The sequence below is a fragment of the Chanodichthys erythropterus genome, chromosome 12, assembly GCF_024489055.1.
Source record: "Chanodichthys erythropterus isolate Z2021 chromosome 12, ASM2448905v1, whole genome shotgun sequence".
NCBI lineage: Eukaryota > Metazoa > Chordata > Actinopteri > Cypriniformes > Xenocyprididae > Chanodichthys > Chanodichthys erythropterus.
Window position 1 is genome coordinate 17,218,487 of NC_090232.1, and position 19,900 is coordinate 17,238,386.

A 19,900-nucleotide genomic window follows, 5' to 3' on the forward strand; every position below is an offset into this window, starting at 1 on the left:
AAAAGTCTTCTTAAAATATATTATAGCATTTCCTCTTACTTCATACACAAAAACAATGTACTGTATATATTAAATATATCCTGACTGTTTCACTCATAATAAAAGATTAGATAACAGACAGATAAAAACTACTGGGGATAGTTCACTTTTCTCAAAAACACACAGACCTGCCATAACCGAGAGACATTGTCCTCGATGATGGCAGCAGTGTGCAAAAATGTGTCTCTAGCTAACGCGATGTGAACTGCATGGATTGTCATTCTTTGTTTGGTTGTATATCGAGAAGTTTTCCCCAAACTTTCACTCAGTCTCGTCTAAAAAAAAAAAAAAAACAGGCTATACTTAATAAAACATCAACTCTGTTAGAACATGAAAGCATAATACAACATAAAGCAGCGCTCTAACACACAGAGCCCCCATAGACACAACAGTATAAAACAAAAAAGCTTGACTTTCTGAAAGAAAATAGGAGAGAAGAAGCACTGTGGTATTACAAACAGTGTTTAAGAGGTCACTTGACAGACAGCAGTCTGAATTAAAGGCACATGTGACATACGCAGTCCTACAGAAGGCATAAAGGTGGCATACAACATTCTTCAAGAGGACATTGATATGACATACAGCAGTCATTGAAAAGGCAATGAGGATATTAACAGGTTCTCTGAGCTCCCTGGTTTCAGTTTGGTCCAGTTCATATCAGTTCTAGAGGTATCGAAATACCCCTAAAAAGACAAAAGTGCCTGCTCAAACACATATTATAAAGCACATACATACACAAGAACTTCTAACACCCGAAAATGTTTAAGTGCACCTCAGAACAGTCATCGTACTACAGTAGCTACACAACATGGAGTGTGATCTACAAAAACGCAGTGTTAGAACTACAAAAGAAAACAAACGACAAAACTCTATCGACCGTCAGCTGTGTCTACGAGCATCTATAGGGGGAATTATGATTGGGAGAATGAGAGGATCGCGCCATTAACCTGATTTTATCCTGCAACTCAAGGTCTGCGACTCAAGAGCGTTAATAAACAACATCAACTTAATTGCTTCAGCGGTAAATAGGACAGTACTTCAGGTGCAATTTGTATTAATGGCACAAAAGCGGATACAAGGGAGCCTGTGTTCTCCTAATGATGCACAGGACTGGATGCTGGGAGTCACAGTAATGGTCTGAAAAAATAAGGGCTGCTCACAGTTGGTCATCAACTATTAACTAAAACACAACCAGCACAAGTCAGCAGAACTAAAGGCCCATTCTCACCAAGGATGATTACAAAATGAAGATAGTTTTAAAAATTGTTCTAAGAATAGCACAGTCCACACCACAAAGGTATGATTTTTTTTTTCCAGCTGATGAAAACACTGACAGCCAATCAGAATCCATCCTGCTTTATAGAGCTTGAGCACTTAAAGTGGCAGATGACATAACTGCGCACATATTTAGAATAAGAACGTTGTTGTGCGTTAATGTGTAACGACGCTAATATCGTTCTTGGTGTGAACAGACCTTAAGTTATCATAAATGATGCTGTATCTTCAACCCAGCTACTTTTTGTCAGTCCAGTTTGCGCTTTTAAAACATTTTAAAGGGATAGTTTAAACAAAAATGACAGTCATTGCAAATCATTTACTCACTCACGTCTTTCCAAACCTGTACCAAAAAGTTTTGCTTATCACTGACTTCCACTGTATGAAAAAACAAAAAAAACTGGCAGACGCTTTTGTCCAAAGAGACTTACACTGCATTAATTCATGGATTAAAAATTAAAATTGTTAGCGTCATGCTCTACAGTTTGAGACAGGAATACTGTATTTCTCAAAATATCCAAATATTACACAGAAAAAAGAAAGTCATACAGTGTTGGGATGACATGAAGGTGAATAAATGATGACAGAATTTTCAGTTTTGGGTGAACTATCCCTTTAACAGAGAACAAATGTTATCCAGCATAGATTCAAGTGACTGAAAAACTTTTTCCAGTTTGCTTTTTCTTGAATACTCAAACTTATTTTGCCTCTGAGTGAGAAGGAAAACAGTGTTTGTCTATCTATAAAAAAATCCTCTAGACAATAAAAACAACATTTGAAAAGTCTTCAAGCCAACTAAATAGTACAATCTTAAAATATCCTAAATATATAAAAATGCATAAGCAATAAACAGTAAAGAAGGAAAAAGGAATGCAGGTATTCTCGTATGGACTCGCGTGCAGAAAACCCAGTGGACGGAAGATTCCGACATCTTCGAAACATTTCGCAAATATGTTATGTATTCAAAATACAGCATTTTCATGAAACACTTTAAATCTTCTACTTCTGTGGTTGTTGAAGTTTCTGCTCAGCAGGTTTTTGTTCATTTACAGTTTTGTCAATTTCGTTTTTCTTCACAAAACAAAAGTAAATGCACTAAAGCATTAAATACGCTCTATTTAAAGTCCACTAATACTACAACGCTCCTTCAGTATTCTTGCGGCCGTGAACGCAGAGGAGTGGTGTTAGGATTGTGCAATGACATGAACGCTCTGGCTCACGATTCTCAGCTGGAGTGTGTGGGGAAGATGTGTCAGTAGGTGTGCTTCTGCAAGTCTCAAATGCTCTGTTTTGAATTTCTTCATATGAACACATCACTCGGAGTCAGTCCACTGCTGTACTGGTGATCAACTAATAAACAACACCTTTGCAAGATGATTAAATATGCGAATGATCGTGCGAGAACAGGATCGTTCAGTCGTGTGATGGCTTCGGAAATCAGCAAGAGTGGTCAGGTCCTTTAAGAAGTCGAACTGACGGACTGTTTCCTGTTGGTCTAAATGGAAAGTGGGCAAGGTTCTGGTCACATTGCAGGGGTTTGAGTCCACAACATACAACACAAAAGTCTACCTATCTTAGTTAGCTAATCAGTAGCATATAAAAGTGGTTTTAGTCTAGGTCATACGTCTGGATTAATAAATGTGGGCCAGAGGGTCTGATGAAGCTGTGAGTAAATTTAGCAGAAATCTACATCCTTGCTGCCAGCACAAATCTAAAGGCTTCCAGGGAGCTTCACACGAGTCATAAGGTGTTATTTTTGTTGTGAGTATGTCAGTTTTACTCTGCGTGGTTCAGTTAACCCGCAGACTTCATAGATGCAGCGTAAATGTCTGATGGCCTGTGGTGATGTGGTGTGTATAATTGTAAGTCATTGTGATTGATGCTGCGGGTATCTCAGTAGGTCTGGTATATATCATGGATGGGCATCTGGAAGGTGGCAGTGGTAGGGAAGGCCTGAGGCATGTACCCAGCATACCCTCCGTAGGTTGCGGCTGCCATCGCAGCATTCTTCTGCAGCGCTGCCAGCGTGGCAGTGTTGGCGTGGGTAGCGAAAGGCATGTATCCGGCCCCGTACAGACTGGCAGCTGCAGTTGGGATTCTCTGGACATTATGAGCCATAGCATAGATGGGAGTTATAGGACGACCCTGTGAGATAGAGAGAGAGAGATTGTTAACTCTTTCCCGGTCAGGCTTTACTAAAAAAGGTGCCAATCATTTTCACAAAAAAGTGATGACCCTCAAAATATTTTGTTGTATGAATATGTAAACTGTCAATATATCAATAGAAAGAACAAAGTGTCTACTTTTAAACAACTATAGCTTCAATTATTCTTTTTTATCAACACTTGAATGTGGGCAAGTTATGGAAGCTTGTTTCCACCTCTAAAAAAAAAAAAAAAGTGAATTGTTCATTTTCAAAGACTTTGACAAAAGAACGATTTTAATGATGTTTTTAAAAAAGATTTTTGTTCTAAATGCTTTTTTTTTTTTTTTTACGAAACTTATATATGGAAGCTTGTTTCCACCACTGAATTTTCCGTCACTGAAATTGTGACTCTTTATCTCACAATTCTGACTTTTTTTCTCACAATTGCAAATTTACATCTCACAATTCTGACTTCTTTTCTCAGAATTTAGAGATTTAAACTAGCAACTGCAAGAAATCAAGTCAGAAATGCAAGTTTAAGGGCTCCCAATTCTGACTTTATATCTCCCAATTCTGACTTTATATCTCCCAATTCTGACTTTATATCTCTCAATTCTGACTTTATATCTCTCAATTCTGACTTTATATCTCCCAATTCTGACTTTATATCTCCCAATTCTGACTTTATATCTCTCAATTCTGACTTTATATCTCTCAATTCTGACTTTATATCTCCCAATTCTGACTTTATATCTCTCAATTCTGACTTTATCTCTCCCAATTCTGACTTTATATCTCCCAATTCTGACTTTATATCTCTCAATTCTGACTTTATATCTCCCAATTCTGACTTTATATCTCTCAATTCTGACTTTATATCTCTCAATTCTGACTTTATGTCTCCCAATTCTGACTTTATATCTCCCAATTTTGACTTTATATCTCCCAATTCTGACTTTATCTCTCCCAATTCTGACTTTATATCTCCCAATTATGACTTTATATCTCTCAATTCTGACTTTATCTCTCCCAATTCTGACTTTATATCTCCCAATTCTGACTTTATATCTCTCAATTCTGACTTTATATCTCGCAATTCTGACTTTATATCTCGCAATTCTGACTTTATATCTCTCAATTCTGACTTTATATCTCCCAATTCTGACTTTATATCTCTCAATTCTGACTTTATATCTCCCAATTCTGACTTTATATCTCTCAATTCTGACTTTATATCTCCCAATTCTGACTTTATATCTCGCAATTCTGATTTTATATCTCGCAATTCTGACTTTATATCTCGCAATTCTGATTTTATATCTCGCAATTCTGACTTTATATCTCGCAATTCTGACTTTATATCTCGCAATTCTGATTTTATATCTCCCAATTCTGACTTTATATCTCTCAATTCTGACTTTATATCTCCCAATTCTGACTTTATATCTCGCAATTCTGACTTTATATCTCGCAATTCTGACTTTATATCTCGCAATTCTGATTTTATATCTCGCAATTCTGACTTTATATCTCCCAATTCTGACTTTATATCTCCCAATTCTGACTTTATATCTCCCAATTCTGACTTTATATCTCCCACTTCTGACTTTATATCTCCCAATTCTGACTTTATATCTCCCAATTCTGACTTTATATCTCCCACTTCTGACTTTATATCTCCCAATTCTGACTTTATATCTCCCAATTCTGACTTTATATCTCCCAATTCTGACTTTATATCTCTCAATTCTGACTTTATATCTCCCACTTCTGACTTTATATCTCGCAATTCTGATTTTATATCTCCCAATTCTGACTTTATATCTCGCAATTCTGATTTTATAACTCCCAATTCTGACTTTAAAAACCCACAAATCTGACTTGACAATTCAGAATTGTGAGATGTAAAGTTGCAAATTGAGAGAAAAAAAGTCAGAATTGTGAGATAAAAAGTCACAATACCTTTTTTAAATTCAGTGGTGGAAACAAGCTTCCATAAGTAAGTTTCATTAAAAAAAAGGAAATTGTGACTCTTTATCTCGCAATTCTGACTTTTTTCCTCACAATTTTGACTTTATATCTCGCAATTCTGACTTTATATCTCCCAATTCTGACTTTTTATCTCGCAATTCTGACTTTATATCTCCCAATTCTGACTTTATATCTCCCAATTCTGACTTTATATCTCCCAATTCTGACTTTATATGTCCCAATTCTGATTTTATATCTCCCAATTCTGACTTTATGTCTCCCAATTCTGACTTTATATCTCCCAATTCTGATTTTATATCTCCCAATTCTGACTTTATATCTCCCAATTCTGACTTTATATCTCCCAATTCTGACTTTATATCTCTCAATTCTGACTTTATATCTCTCAATTCTGACTTTATATCTCCCAATTCTGACTTTATATCTCCCAATTCTGACTTTATATCTCTCAATTCTGACTTTATATCTCTCAATTCTGACTTTATATCTCCCAATTCTGACTTTATATCTCCCAATTCTGACTTTATATCTCTCAATTCTGACTTTATATCTCTCAATTCTGACTTTATATCTCTCAATTCTGACTTTATATCTCTCAATTCTGACTTTATATCTCTCAATTCTGACTTTATATCTCCCAATTCTGACTTTATATCTCCCAATTCTGACTTTATATCTCCCAATTCTGACTTTATATCTCCCAATTCTGACTTTATATCTCCCAATTCTGACTTTATATCTCCCAATTCTGACTTTATATCTCTCAATTCTGACTTTATATCTCCCAATTCTGACTTTATATCTCCCAATTCTGACTTCATATCTCTCAATTCTGACTTTATATCTCCCAATTCTGACTTTATATCTCCCAATTCTGACTTTATATCTCTCAATTCTGACTTTATATCTCCCAATTCTGACTTTATATCTCCCAATTCTGACTTTATATCTCCCAATTCTGACTTTATCTCTCCCAATTCTGACTTTATATCTCCCAATTCTGACTTTATATCTCCCAATTCTGACTTTATATCTCTCAATTCTGACTTTATCTCTCCCAATTCTGACTTTATCTCTCCCAATTCTGACTTTATATCTCCCAATTCTGACTTTATATCTCTCAATTCTGACTTTATATCTCGCAATTCTGACTTTATATCTCGCAATTCTGACTTTATATCTCGCAATTCTGACTTTATATCTCCCAATTCTGACTTTATATCTCCCAATTCTGACTTTATATGTCCCAATTCTGATTTTATATCTCCCAATTCTGACTTTATGTCTCCCAATTCTGACTTTATATCTCCCAATTCTGATTTTATATCTCCCAATTCTGACTTTATATCTCCAAATTCTGACTTTATATCTCCCAATTCTGACTTTATATCTCGCAATTCTGACTTTAAAAACCCACAATTCCGACTTGACAATTCAGAATTGTGAGATGTAAACTTGCAAATTGAGAGAAAAAAAGTCAGAATTGTGAGATAAAAAGTCACAATTACCTTTTTTTTAAATTCAATGGTGGAAACAAGCTTCCATAAGTAAGTTTCATTTAAAAAAAAAAGGAAATTGTGACTCTTTAACTCACAATTCTGACTTTTTTCTCACAATTGCAAATTTACATCTCACAATTCTGACTTCTTTTCTCAGAATTTAGAGATTTAAACTAGCAACTGCAAGAAATCAAGTCAGAAATGCAAGTTTAAGGGCTCCCAATTCTGACTTTATATCTCCCAATTCTGACTTTATATCTCCCAATTCTGACTTTATATCTCTCAATTCTGACTTTATATCTCTCAATTCTGACTTTATATCTCCCAATTCTGACTTTATATCTCCCAATTCTGACTTTATATCTCTCAATTCTGACTTTATATCTCTCAATTCTGACTTTATATCTCCCAATTCTGACTTTATATCTCCCAATTCTGACTTTATATCTCCCAATTCTGACTTTATATCTCTCAATTCTGACTTTATACCTCTCAATTCTGACTTTATATCTCTCAATTCTGACTTTATATCTCTCAATTCTGACTTTATATCTCTCAATTCTGACTTTATATCTCCCAATTCTGACTTTATATCTCCCAATTCTGACTTTATATCTCCCAATTCTGACTTTATATCTCTCAATTCTGACTTTATAACTCGCAATTCTGACTTCATATCTCTCAATTCTGACTTTATATCTCTCAATTCTGACTTTATATCTCTCAATTCTGACTTTATATCTCCCAATTCTGACTTTATATCTCCCAATTCTGACTTTATCTCTCCCAATTCTGACTTTATCTCTCCCAATTCTGACTTTATATCTCCCAATTCTGACTTTATCTCTCCCAATTCTGACTTTATATCTCTCAATTCTGACTTTATCTCTCCCAATTCTGACTTTATATCTCCCAATTCTGACTTTATATCTCTCAATTCTGACTTTATATCTCCCAATTCTGACTTTATATCTCTCAATTCTGACTTTATATCTCCCAATTCTGACTTTATATCTCTCAATTCTGACTTTATATCTCCCAATTCTGACTTTATATCTCGCAATTCTGACTTTATATCTCTCAATTCTGACTTTATATCTCTCAATTCTGACTTTATATCTCCCAATTCTGACTTTATATCTCGCAATTCTGACTTTATATCTCGCAATTCTGACTTTATATCTCGCAATTCTGATTTTATATCTCCCAATTCTGACTTTATATCTCTCAATTCTGACTTTATATCTCCCAATTCTGACTTTATATCTCGCAATTCTGACTTTATATCTCGCAATTCTGACTTTATATCTCGCAATTCTGATTTTATATCTCGCAATTCTGACTTTATATCTCGCAATTCTGACTTTATATCTCGCAATTCTGATTTTATATCTCGCAATTCTGACTTTATATCTCCCAATTCTGACTTTATATCTCGCAATTCTGATTTTATATCTCCCAATTCTGACTTTATATCTCGCAATTCTGATTTTATATCTCGCAATTCTGATTTTATAACTCACAATTCTGATTTTATATCTCGCAATTCTGATTTTATAACTCACAATTCTGACTTTATATTTCGCAATTCTGATTTTATAACTCACAATTCTGACTTTAAAAACCCACAATTCTGACTTGACAATTCAGAATTGTGAGATGTAAACTTGCAAATTGAGAGAAAAAAAGTCAGAATTGTGAGATAAAAAGTCACAATACCTTTTTTTTAATTCAGTGGTGGAAACAAGCTTCCATAAGTAAGTTTCATAAAAAAAAAAGGAAATTGTGACTCTTTATCTCACAATTCTGATTTTTTCCTCACAATTTTGACTTTATATCTCGCAATTCTGACTTTATATCTCCCAATTCTGACTTTATATCTCGCAATTCTGACTTTATATCTCGCAATTCTGACTTTATATCTCGCAATTCTGACTTTATATCTCGCAATTCTGACTTTATATCTCGCAATTCTGACTTTATATCTCCCAATTCTGACTTTATATCTCCCAATTCTGACTTTATATCTCCCACTTCTGACTTTATATCTCCCAATTCTGACTTTATATCTCCCAATTCTGACTTTATATCTCCCACTTCTGACTTTATATCTCCCAATTCTGACTTTATATCTCCCAATTCTGACTTTATATCTCCCACTTCTGACTTTATATCTCCCACTTCTGACTTTATATCTCGCAATTCTGATTTTATAACTCCCAATTCTGACTTTAAAAACCCACAAATCTGACTTGACAATTCAGAATTGTGAGATGTAAAGTTGCAAATTGAGAGAAAAAAAGTCAGAATTGTGAGATAAAAAGTCACAATACCTTTTTTAAATTCAGTGGTGGAAACAAGCTTCCATAAGTAAGTTTCATTAAAAAAAAGGAAATTGTGACTCTTTATCTCACAATTCTGACTTTTTTCCTTACAATTTTGACTTTATATCTTGCAATTCTGACTTTATATCTCCCAATTCTGACTTTTTATCTCGCAATTCTGACTTTATATCTCCCAATTCTGACTTTATATCTCCCAATTCTGACTTTATATCTCCCAATTCTGACTTTATATCTCCCAATTCTGACTTTATATCTCCCAATTCTGACTTTATATGTCCCAATTCTGATTTTATATCTCCCAATTCTGACTTTATGTCTCCCAATTCTGACTTTATATCTCCCAATTCTGATTTTATATCTCCCAATTCTGACTTTATATCTCCAAATTCTGACTTTATATCTCCCAATTCTGACTTTATATCTCGCAATTCTGACTTTAAAAACCCACAATTCCGACTTGACAATTCAGAATTGTGAGATGTAAACTTGCAAATTGAGAGAAAAAAAGTCAGAATTGTGAGATAAAAAGTCACAATACCTTTTTTAAATTCAGTGGTGGAAACAAGCTTCCATAAGTAAGTTTCATAAAAAAAAAAAAAGGAAATTGTGACTCTTTATCTCGCAATTCTGACTTTATAACTCAAAATTCTGACTTTAAAACCCACAATTCCGACTTGACAATTCAGAATTGTGAGATGTAAACTTGCAAATTGAGAGAAAAAAAGTCAGAATTGTGAGATAAAAAGTCACAATTACCTTTTTTTTAAATTCAATGGTGGAAACAAGCTTCCATAAGTAAGTTTCATTTAAAAAAAAAAGGAAATTGTGACTCTTTAACTCACAATTCTGACTTTTTTCTCACAATTGCAAATTTACATCTCACAATTCTGACTTCTTTTCTCAGAATTTAGAGATTTAAACTAGCAACTGCAAGAAATCAAGTCAGAAATGCAAGTTTAAGGGCTCCCAATTCTGATTTTATATCTTGCAATTCTGACTTTATATCTCGCAATTCTGACTTTATAACTCACAATTCTGACTTTAAAACCCACAATTCTGACTTGACAATTCAGAATTGTGAGACGTAAACTTGCAAATTGAGAGAAAAAAAGTCAGAATTGTGAGATTAAAAAGTCACAATTACCTTTTTTTTTTTTAATTCAGTGGTGGAAACAAGCTTACATAAGTAAGTTTCATTAAAAAAAAAAGCATTTAGAACAAAAATCTTTTTTTCTAAAAAATCATTAAAATCATGCTTTTGTCAAAGACTTTGTCTGGATCGGAATTAGAACCATGATATAAACATAGATCAAGTAGACTGAGTCCATAAACACCCACAAAGCTTGCACTGTCATATACTTATTTGTGGGTTTGACATTTTTCTCAGTAACATTAGGCAGTTTTGATTTATATGCTGTTGAATGTTTGATGATCATGTGTGTAAGCAACTTCTATTCGCTCCTTCTGGTTTAAGCAGATCTGCGTTTACACTTGTTTTTGGATCAGATGCTGTACTATTTCAGAAAATCTGTAATATTGTGCCCTAACTTATAAAAGTGAAAACACGGATTGCAGGAAAAACTCGTCAATGGCAGGGAAGCGTTGTGTCGTAAATGATGTAAAATCTCATCAAATGTGGGGAAGTGTTAAGGTGAGTTAATTGCTTGGTGGAATTTTGTGGACAAAATCCAGTAATTCCAATAGGAATCTGCATGATTGGGAGGCTCAGGTGAGGGCGAAAACGTCCACTATGTACTCTTGATTAAGTTGGCCATGCGAATTTATCATGCTGACCATGCTTTATACCATGCCCTAACTAGACACGATAAAGCAACAAGCATTAATGGTAATCTGAGTTTTTGGCAAAGAGCAAAATTTGCACATTGACAGTCTAATAAATTCCTTTTGACATGTTTGCTTACATATCATAAACGTATGAGTACAAGATTGTGTTTTTGTGATCCATATTATTATTTTCCTGATAATATTTTACAAATTCCATATTTCTTTGCTTCAGACTGCCAATAGACTTTATAACATTTTATGGTTATAAAGGGGTATAACATTTTATGCCTGTCTGGGATTATATTTTAAGAATTGGCCTCCTTTCAATTAATAAGTTAGAACTTTAATTGAACAGGGAGTTAAACTGGAATTTAAGTAAGAAGAATATCAAGGCTTATAAACCCTTCAAAATTAAAAACTTATTTATATATCAGTGTCTTTGAATTTCAGGTAATTTTAATTCTACTTCCTTTCATTCAAATTCCAGTGTCTCCTGTAGTGCAATTCAAATTCATGTCTCATGATCGCAGTATCAGAGGAATCTTGGAAGTGCAAGAAAACACTAATGCTCCAGGCATAATCATGCTCCACATAGTTGTACAATAAACATCAAATATGTTTTCGTTGGCTGTTAATGTGCCATGTAGCACAGCATTTTCACTTGAGTTGTGGACAATCAAATAAGTTCATGGCATTAGAGTTATCTAAGTGTTATAATAACTTTAAAGTGTTGCATCTGCTCAGGTGCAGGTCAGTACCTGGAAAGGGGGTGGTGTGGAGACTGCAGGCATGACCGCTCCAGTGGCCGAGGCAGCTGTGGGGTCATGCTGGAGGGCCAAAGGGTTTATCAGGTGCTCCACTGGGTGCATCTTTCCTTCCTCCATTAACTTATTTGCTGGAGCAGCAGAAAACACAGCAGGGTACTGGGCACCAAGTGCTGGAAGAGCCACTACACACACATGTACAATTAGAACAATGGACAAAAATATGGACAATGTATAGTTAAAATTTGCACATACTGTATGTCAGGTGACAAAAAGTTTAAAATATGAAAAATGCAGGTAAGTGAAAGAAAGTCAGAAAGTGCAAGAATGAGAAAAGGGAAAATGCAGGAAAAAGACTGAGACTTGCACAACCTGTCCTCATTTACAACAAGTGAATGACTCAGCTTAAGATTAGCGACAAAAAACACACCCACACGCAGCCACGCACACATTGTCTTTCACACACACACACACACACACACACACACACACATTGTTTCCATGTACAAAAACTCTTTTCATTCCCCACGTTAATTCAGACTTAGGATCAGTAGGTTTAGGTGACGTCAGAATACTCTAGTCAGGAGTTCGCTGATCTCAGATCAGAATTCTGCAAGATCAGTTTCGACACAGAGCAGCTGATTAGTAAGAAAGAACCTTGAACTCAGTGCCCAAACAAACAAACTCAAACACTCTCAGAGTATTTTTTATTGATGGTTTAGTTCTCTGGACTGTTTTTTCCTAGTGTCCTTAACTGTCTTTTCAAATGACTGTACATTGATATATTTTATCTGAAGGTATATAACATTTTGAGAGTTTTTGAGCATTGTTTGAACATTGTGTATATAATTTAAAAAAGTAAAGCTTTTAAGCAATAAAAAATCAAAAGCCTGCTTACTAGGGTAAGCAGTGACAGCTATGACAGCTGTCATAATGAAAGGAAGTTAGTGTTCCACTCCAGACCAGTAGGGGCAGTAGAGTTTTAAAAATGTATCTCCACATTTTGTTGAATAACTCCAATTCAATCAAATGCAATTTTTTAAACATACGAGTTGAATGTGAAACTAACTGGTGGCTCAATTTCAGTAATAATTTTTTATTTATTTATTTTTTAACTAAAACATAGTTTATCTGATTCTGTCCAGATTGTTTTAGATTCTGCCTCCACTGGATGGACAAGAGCACAACTGAGTTAAATTCTGTATGTATGTGGTTTAATTTCACACTGACTTGTGCCAGGCTTCATGCCCACTGGGTTCACAGCTGTCAGCTCTAGATTGGGCATGATCTCGTAAGGTTTGTCCGGCAATTTGGTTTTTCCTTCATGGTAGCGGCTGTATATGCCTCGGCCAGCTGAATAGCCACCAAGGTATGAGCCGCGGGGCCCTGGGCCCCTATTACCGGCCCCAGCACGGCCACGGCCTCTTACAGTACCTGCTTGAGATACAAATGAAAGGAGGTGCTGTTCAGGTACAGAGCCACAAGGAGGCACATACCTATGTAGTACTGGTAACCCCAGTGCTTAAAGGAACACTCCACTTTTTTGAAAATAGGCTAGTTTTCCAACACCCCTAGAGTTAAACAGTTGAGTTTTACCGTTTTCGAATCCATTCAGCCGATCTCCGGGTCTGGCAGTACCACTTTTAGCATAGCTTAGCATAGTTCATTGAATCTGATTAGACCGTTAGCATCTCGCTCAAAAATGACCAAAGAGTTTTGATATTTTTCCTATTTAAAACTTGACTCTTCTGTAGTTACATTGTGTACTAAGACCGACGGAAAATGAAAAGTTGTGATTTTCTAGGCCGATATGGCTAGGAACTATACTCTCATTCAGGCGTAATAATCGAGGAACTTTGTTGCCGTATCATCGCTGCAGCAGTGCAATGATATTACGCAGCGTTTCTCACAAATGTCTCCATGGTTGCAAGGCACGCTCCCTGTGCAAACGGGGTCACAGCCGCTGCATAATATCATTGTGCCTGCTGAAGAGAGCTACAGAAGAGTCAAGTTTTAAATAGGAAAAATATCGATACTCTTTGGTCATTTTTGAGCGAAATGCTAACGGTCTAATCAGATTCAATGAACTATGCTAAGCTATGCTAAAAGTGGTACCGTCAGACCCGGAGATCGGCTGAATGGATTCGAAAACGGTAAAACTCAACTGTTTAACTCTAGGAGATTTGGAAAATGAGCCTATTTTCAAAAAAAGTGGAGTGTTCCTTTAGGGTTGAGCAGACATTTAAAATAAAGTCAATAGCTTTCTCTGTCAGCTTTCTATTCAGGTTCTATAAAAGGTTTGCTCGCATGGGGTGATGTCATGATGAAGATATGGGTGTGGCTACACATAAGGTGGAGCTTAGACACTATCACTTTTCAGCATTCTAATTCAAATTGCTGTCAGTGTGAACACCTCTTTGTAATTTCCCTCTGTTCTTTGAGATGGGAGTGGTGCTTGAGTAAAGTTGAAATTAAAAGTAAAGATAAAGTTTTGTTTTCAGATAATCATATAATGGATGACCAAATATGTCTCAGATTGAATATGCAATCACAGTTCTCAAATGCTACCCAACCCAAAACCACAAGCATTTTTAATTGATGATTATGGGTTAGGAAATGTAATAATACCAGATTCCCATCATTAGTTTCAGTATCATACTTTTTGTGGATCTCAGCTCTTCAGCCCAAAACAATCTCAAAGTGCATGCCATCTAGTGGCCATATTAAATATGTGATTAGCAACAAACAGAGCTTTTTGTTTGGAAAATTGTCTTTTAAAGCAGTCATTCTCAACTGGTTTTACTTCTGGATTTTTTCATTGGATATCAAATAGCAGCTATAGTACCAAACTTGTTTACTGTAGAAAAGGAAACAAATTTCTTTATATCACCATGAACTAATTTGCAAAATTATTAACATAACAGCAAGGTATATGAACAGGAAAAGTGACAATTGTGGTTTCTAAATATCTCTTGAATTTCAATGGAAGCCAATCTCTTGGAAGTCAATAACTGACAGCTCAATAGACATATTTGTCAAACCAAACCATTTTTTATTTTCATTATATTTAAGTTAAAGTATGAGTACCATATCGAGTCAAAACATACGTGATGGCGGCATAATTTTCCACTTTTAATTTAAATAAGTGTTAAAAGTAAAAATGGCTTGGAAGCTCAGAACGATGGACAGAAATATATATGATTAAGATCATATATGTAGTGTAAAATAGTGCAAATGTAGTGAAAACTTTCCCCCCAAAATATGTAAATGGTCATTAAGTATAATTATTTAAGGACTTTGCACCCATTTACACCTACCTTGCATAGTTCATGGGTTTTGATTTTTATGGTTTTTAGCATTGTTTTTCTCCAACCAGTTGAGAACCACTATTTTAAAGAATGTGCCCTTATGAAAGCTCTGGGTTAAAGGGGACATAATTTTCACATTAATTGTAATGCATCCCCTACATTTGTTTGTACAGATCAAGTCTGATTACTTGTGTGAATATGGACTGTTATGCAAGATAGAGTTGGAAAACAATCTAGTTTCCCAAATACATTCAATAGCATGACACTCAAGGTCATCAAGAAAAAGCAATTGTTAGCAATGTTTTAGCTAATTCTGATTTCATCAAATGATACTGCATTACATAAAGTTATGAGAGAATAAAGAGAGAGAATGAGTTCTCCAACCTTTGATGAAGTATTCTCGGTTGGGTCCAATGAGTGTGCTGTATGGATAGCCGTAATAGGCGAGTGTATATGGGTCACACTGATACACGTAACTTTGTTGGGTGTTGTCGGTGGTTGGCGCAGCCGGTGTTCCCTTCGATGCCTTCTGATAGCGAGTGTACTGCTCCTTATCCACAGGCTTGGCCAGGGTCACTTCGATACGGGAACCTTCGATCTCTGTGCCGTTCAGGTTGTCCATTGCAACCACCGCATCTTCTCGACTGGCGAAGTGAACAAAGGCGTAGTCTCGGATTTTTTTGACACGTTCCACACAGCCAGGGTTGTACTGGCCAAAGGTTTGGCGTAGAGTCTCCTCACTGGTCTCAATCATCAGGTTCCGCACATACAGAATTTTCACTGTTTCCATGACATCCTCGTCGACGTCAATCTCAGGTTCAGCCCAGTCAACTGCAATCTGGTGACCCCAGAGCTGTATACACACAGAGAGAAACATACACACGCAAAGAGGTTTAAAGTAAGGCAGGTGTAATAACTAAATGTCTTAGAAATATTTACTAAATAGTTCACCCCAAAAAATAAGTTGTCATTATTTATTTACTCTTATGTCAATCCAAATCCCTATTTTTTTTTTTTTTTCTTTTTTCTCAAGGAACACAAATGGAGAAGACCTTCACACATCTATTTTCCACTGCAACAACAGAATTCAGTTTCAAAAAGCACAACTGAACAAGATAAAAGCACCATAAAAGCAGTACATATGACTTGTGAGCCAAGTCTTCTGAAGTCTTTCAATAGTTTTTTTGATGAACAAATAGAGTAGAGTAACAAAAACTCCTTTTCTTCGGTGAACTCAGAATTGGATCAGTCCTATTTGTTATTGAAAAGAACTGTCTCAAAATAATGATTTGATAATGAATTTGACTGATTTAGGTCTAGAGTCTAAAATCACTGACTCTGTGATCCGGACTTAAAGAGTTTGTTCACAAAAAAAAGTAAATTCTGTCATTAATTACATTCACTTCATATTTGAAACACAAATGAAGATTTTTTTGATGAAATCTGAGAGAATTCTGTCCCTCTATAGACTGCCTTCACAACAGGAACTTTCAAAGTTCAAAATGTTCATGAAGAGTTCATAAAACGAATCCACATGAATTGAGTGGTTTAGTCCAACTTTTCTGAAGAGACTCAATTGCTTTATATGATGAATAGACTGAATTTAGGCTTTTACTCGGATATAAACATTGATCAGTGAACATACACAGATCCTCAACCGAACCTGAATGACGCACAAGATCAAACCTCTTCCAGAAGCTCAAATGACCAATGAGGTTCGTTCCTGTGTGTTACACAGCCGTTTAAGCTTCTGGAAGAGGTTTGTTCTTGTGCGTCATTCAGGTTCGGTTGAGCACCTGTGTATGTTCTCTGATCAATGTTTATATGTGAGAAAAAGCCTAGATTAAATCTGTTCATCATATAAAGTGATCAAGTCTGTTCAGAAAATGTGGACTAAACAACTCAATTTCATATGGATTCGTTTTACGATCTCCTTCCAAAATTTCCAGTTTTAAAGGCAGTCTATGGAAAGACAGAAAGCTCTCAGATTTCATCACAAAGATCTTAATTTGTGTTCCGAAGATGAAGATGAGCCTTACGGGTTTGCAATGACACGAGGGTGCGTAATTAATGACAGAATTTTGATTTTTGGATGAACTAACCCTTTAAGTTAACTGCTCACTGGGTAAGAGGATTATTAGTTAAAAATTTATTTCAGTCTGTTCCTCGCCCAAATTGATCATTGGCTTCAGTAGATGTGGAATAAGGCACATGAGTCATATGGAATACTTTTATAGTGCTTTGTGTCTTGTTTTAGAGCTTAGTAGATGTGATCTATGACTTTTGTTGTATGGAAAACAGTTGTGTGAAGATTAAAAAAAAATTCGCCTTTTGTATGTAGTGACAGATTTCTTTTTTATTTTTGAGTGAACAATTCCTTTGATCCAAATGGAAAATGCTGTTAACCTGAATTCGTCCTGGCATGAGTTTTCTTCTAGCCATAGCAGCAGCACGGTGAGACTCATACTCTACAAAGGCAAAGCCACGATTCTTCATTTTATCTGCAGCACTGGCGTACACGATCACATCCAGCACCCCCTCTGTCACCTTGGAAACTTCCTCCAGGATCTCCTCACGTTTCTTGGTCTTGGGGATTCCGCCAATGAAGAGCCGGCAGTTATCTACACTACAGCACACACCTAGCAACCTTCCTGGACGAATTTCAAAGTTATTGAGTTCACGAACCGCTCGCTTAGCCTCATGCTTCTGGGTGTACATGACGAACGCGTAACCGCGGTTCTTCCCGTCAAAGTCCATCATAAGGCGCATCTCGTAGATCCGTCCAACAGTCTCAAATACTGGCACCAGCTCGTCTTCGTAAACGTCACGTGGGATTTTACCCACAAAGATTTCACAGCCACGTGGGGGGGAGGGGCCTTGCCAGCCAGGTGGCGGGCCGTATTTGCGTTGTCCATTCTCTTGCACCATTCCATAGCCTGACCGCTCCATCAAGGCCACAAGTGCAGCTTCATTTGGGGCCCCAGCCACTCCTTCTGGGATAGAGCTGTGATGTTGCGGAAGCCCAGAGGAGGACTTAGAGGAGGAAGGGCTAGGGTTACTCATGGCAACGGCAGAGGCGGAGTCTTCTGCTGTCATTCTGAAATAAGCATCCAATCAGGATTGGAGTCTAAAAAGAGACAGAAAATTCATCCGGTCAGTATATTTTGTAGTGAAAACAAACTATGAACATCGCAACACAATTAGCTTATAAATCAATCTCCATAAACAATACATAAACAATACAATTTCAGTAGTTTTTAATTTTAATAGATGTGTATACTGAAACTGGAATCCCAGTGCCTGATGTTAATTAAGGATGTACCAATATTGCAATTCTGGTCATGTCCATGTTATGGCTGATATATAGCCAGTAAACAATTTTGTCTAGAAAAAATACATTTTAAATGAAATACCAAAAAATAAAATGTATCATTTTAAATGCTACTGGTGCATTTAAGCATCACAACATTATGATGTATGTATGAAAACTCTCATTAATTTGAGGTTTGCTATTGTATTTAATAGCGTTATTAAATTATGATTGTTTTTAAAGTAGGGCTGCACAAAGGTTAATCGCAATTAAGCGTTTACAAAATAAAAGTCTGTGTTTATGTAATATATGTGTTTGTTCTGTGTATGATAATTATGTATATATAAATACACACATACATGTATACATTTAAGAAATATATGCATGTATAAATATATATATATATATTTTATATTATATTTAAATATAAATATTTTATATATAAATATAAATTTTTTCTTAAATATATACATGTATGTATGTGTATTAATATATACATAATTATCATACACAGAACAAACACATATATTACATAAACACAGACTTTTATTTTGCAAACGATTAATCGCGATTAACCGTTGTGCAGCCCTATTTTAAAGATTAACTTCAAGTGAATATTAGATGATGGTAATCTAAATGGAAAAATGGAAAGAATAAGCATCTACAATTAAATATCTAATATCACCCAATACTGATGCAAATATCTCTCATTAATGTATTTTATTATTAATTATTATTATCCTATTTTCTATGTATAAAACACACACATACACACACAAAATGTAAATCCTCTTCTACACCTAAAGCTGCCTAATAAACCTCACTAAGCCGCATTTACATTCTTCAGCATGGAATAAATCTCCAGAATGCCCAAATCCTACAGTCCAGAACTTTCCATAAGCAGAACACAGACGCATGGAAGTTAACTACAAAACCTTAGAACTTATAACTACAAAAGAAACAAAGGGTATTTTTTAGGAAACTGCTTAATAAAACATTGTATACTCTATATATTCAGTCACATTGTTTAGCTGTTAGTTGGCTCTAGTTAGCCGGACCTTGATGCCGCTTAAGGTAGTTAGGTTGCTTAGCAATGAAACCATGGTTACACACGCAGAGCATGCTGACCCACACACAGCTTATCCTGGAGCACACAACTAAGTTCACACAACTCACACAGAACACAAATGCATGCAAAGGCAACTAAGAGGACATAAAACAACAACAAAGGTGTAAAGGTTATTAATTAGTCATTTACTCCAGCAATAAAGTTCAAATAAATGAACAACTACAACACGCACCGTGCTTAAGTTGGTACCTGGTGTTTTCATGATGTGTTCAAGAGGCTCGCTGTAAGAGCATGTGACTGTGAGGTTGGAATAACAGGCAACTCAGCAGTACAAAACCAAAGCTCTCTCACACAGACATCCACAAACA

At 35.6% G+C, this 19,900-nt stretch overlaps 1 protein-coding gene across 10 annotated transcripts in view; it reads right to left on the reverse strand.

Annotated features, from left to right (window-relative positions):
* Nucleotides 1-19,900, reverse strand: part of rbm47 (RNA binding motif protein 47) — a 39,507-nt gene continuing 19,607 nt past the window's right edge. For 6 of the 10 annotated variants that reach the window (XM_067402553.1, XM_067402556.1, XM_067402558.1 and 3 more), the window contains 5 exons: nucleotides 17,560-18,280; nucleotides 15,538-16,006; nucleotides 13,076-13,282; nucleotides 11,840-12,030; nucleotides 1-3,459 (listed from right to left, as the gene is read on the reverse strand). In XM_067402553.1, the coding sequence (XP_067258654.1) occupies nucleotides 3,208-3,459; nucleotides 11,840-12,030; nucleotides 13,076-13,282; nucleotides 15,538-16,006; nucleotides 17,560-18,249 (1,809 nt within the window). In that variant the 5' untranslated portion in view covers nucleotides 18,250-18,280 and the 3' untranslated portion in view covers nucleotides 1-3,207. Of the gene's footprint in view, nucleotides 3,460-11,839; nucleotides 12,031-13,075; nucleotides 13,283-15,537; nucleotides 16,007-17,559; nucleotides 18,281-19,764; nucleotides 19,883-19,900 lie in introns of those variants that run through there. The other 4 variants (XM_067402557.1, XM_067402561.1, XM_067402562.1 and 1 more) reach the window with 4 other exon arrangements.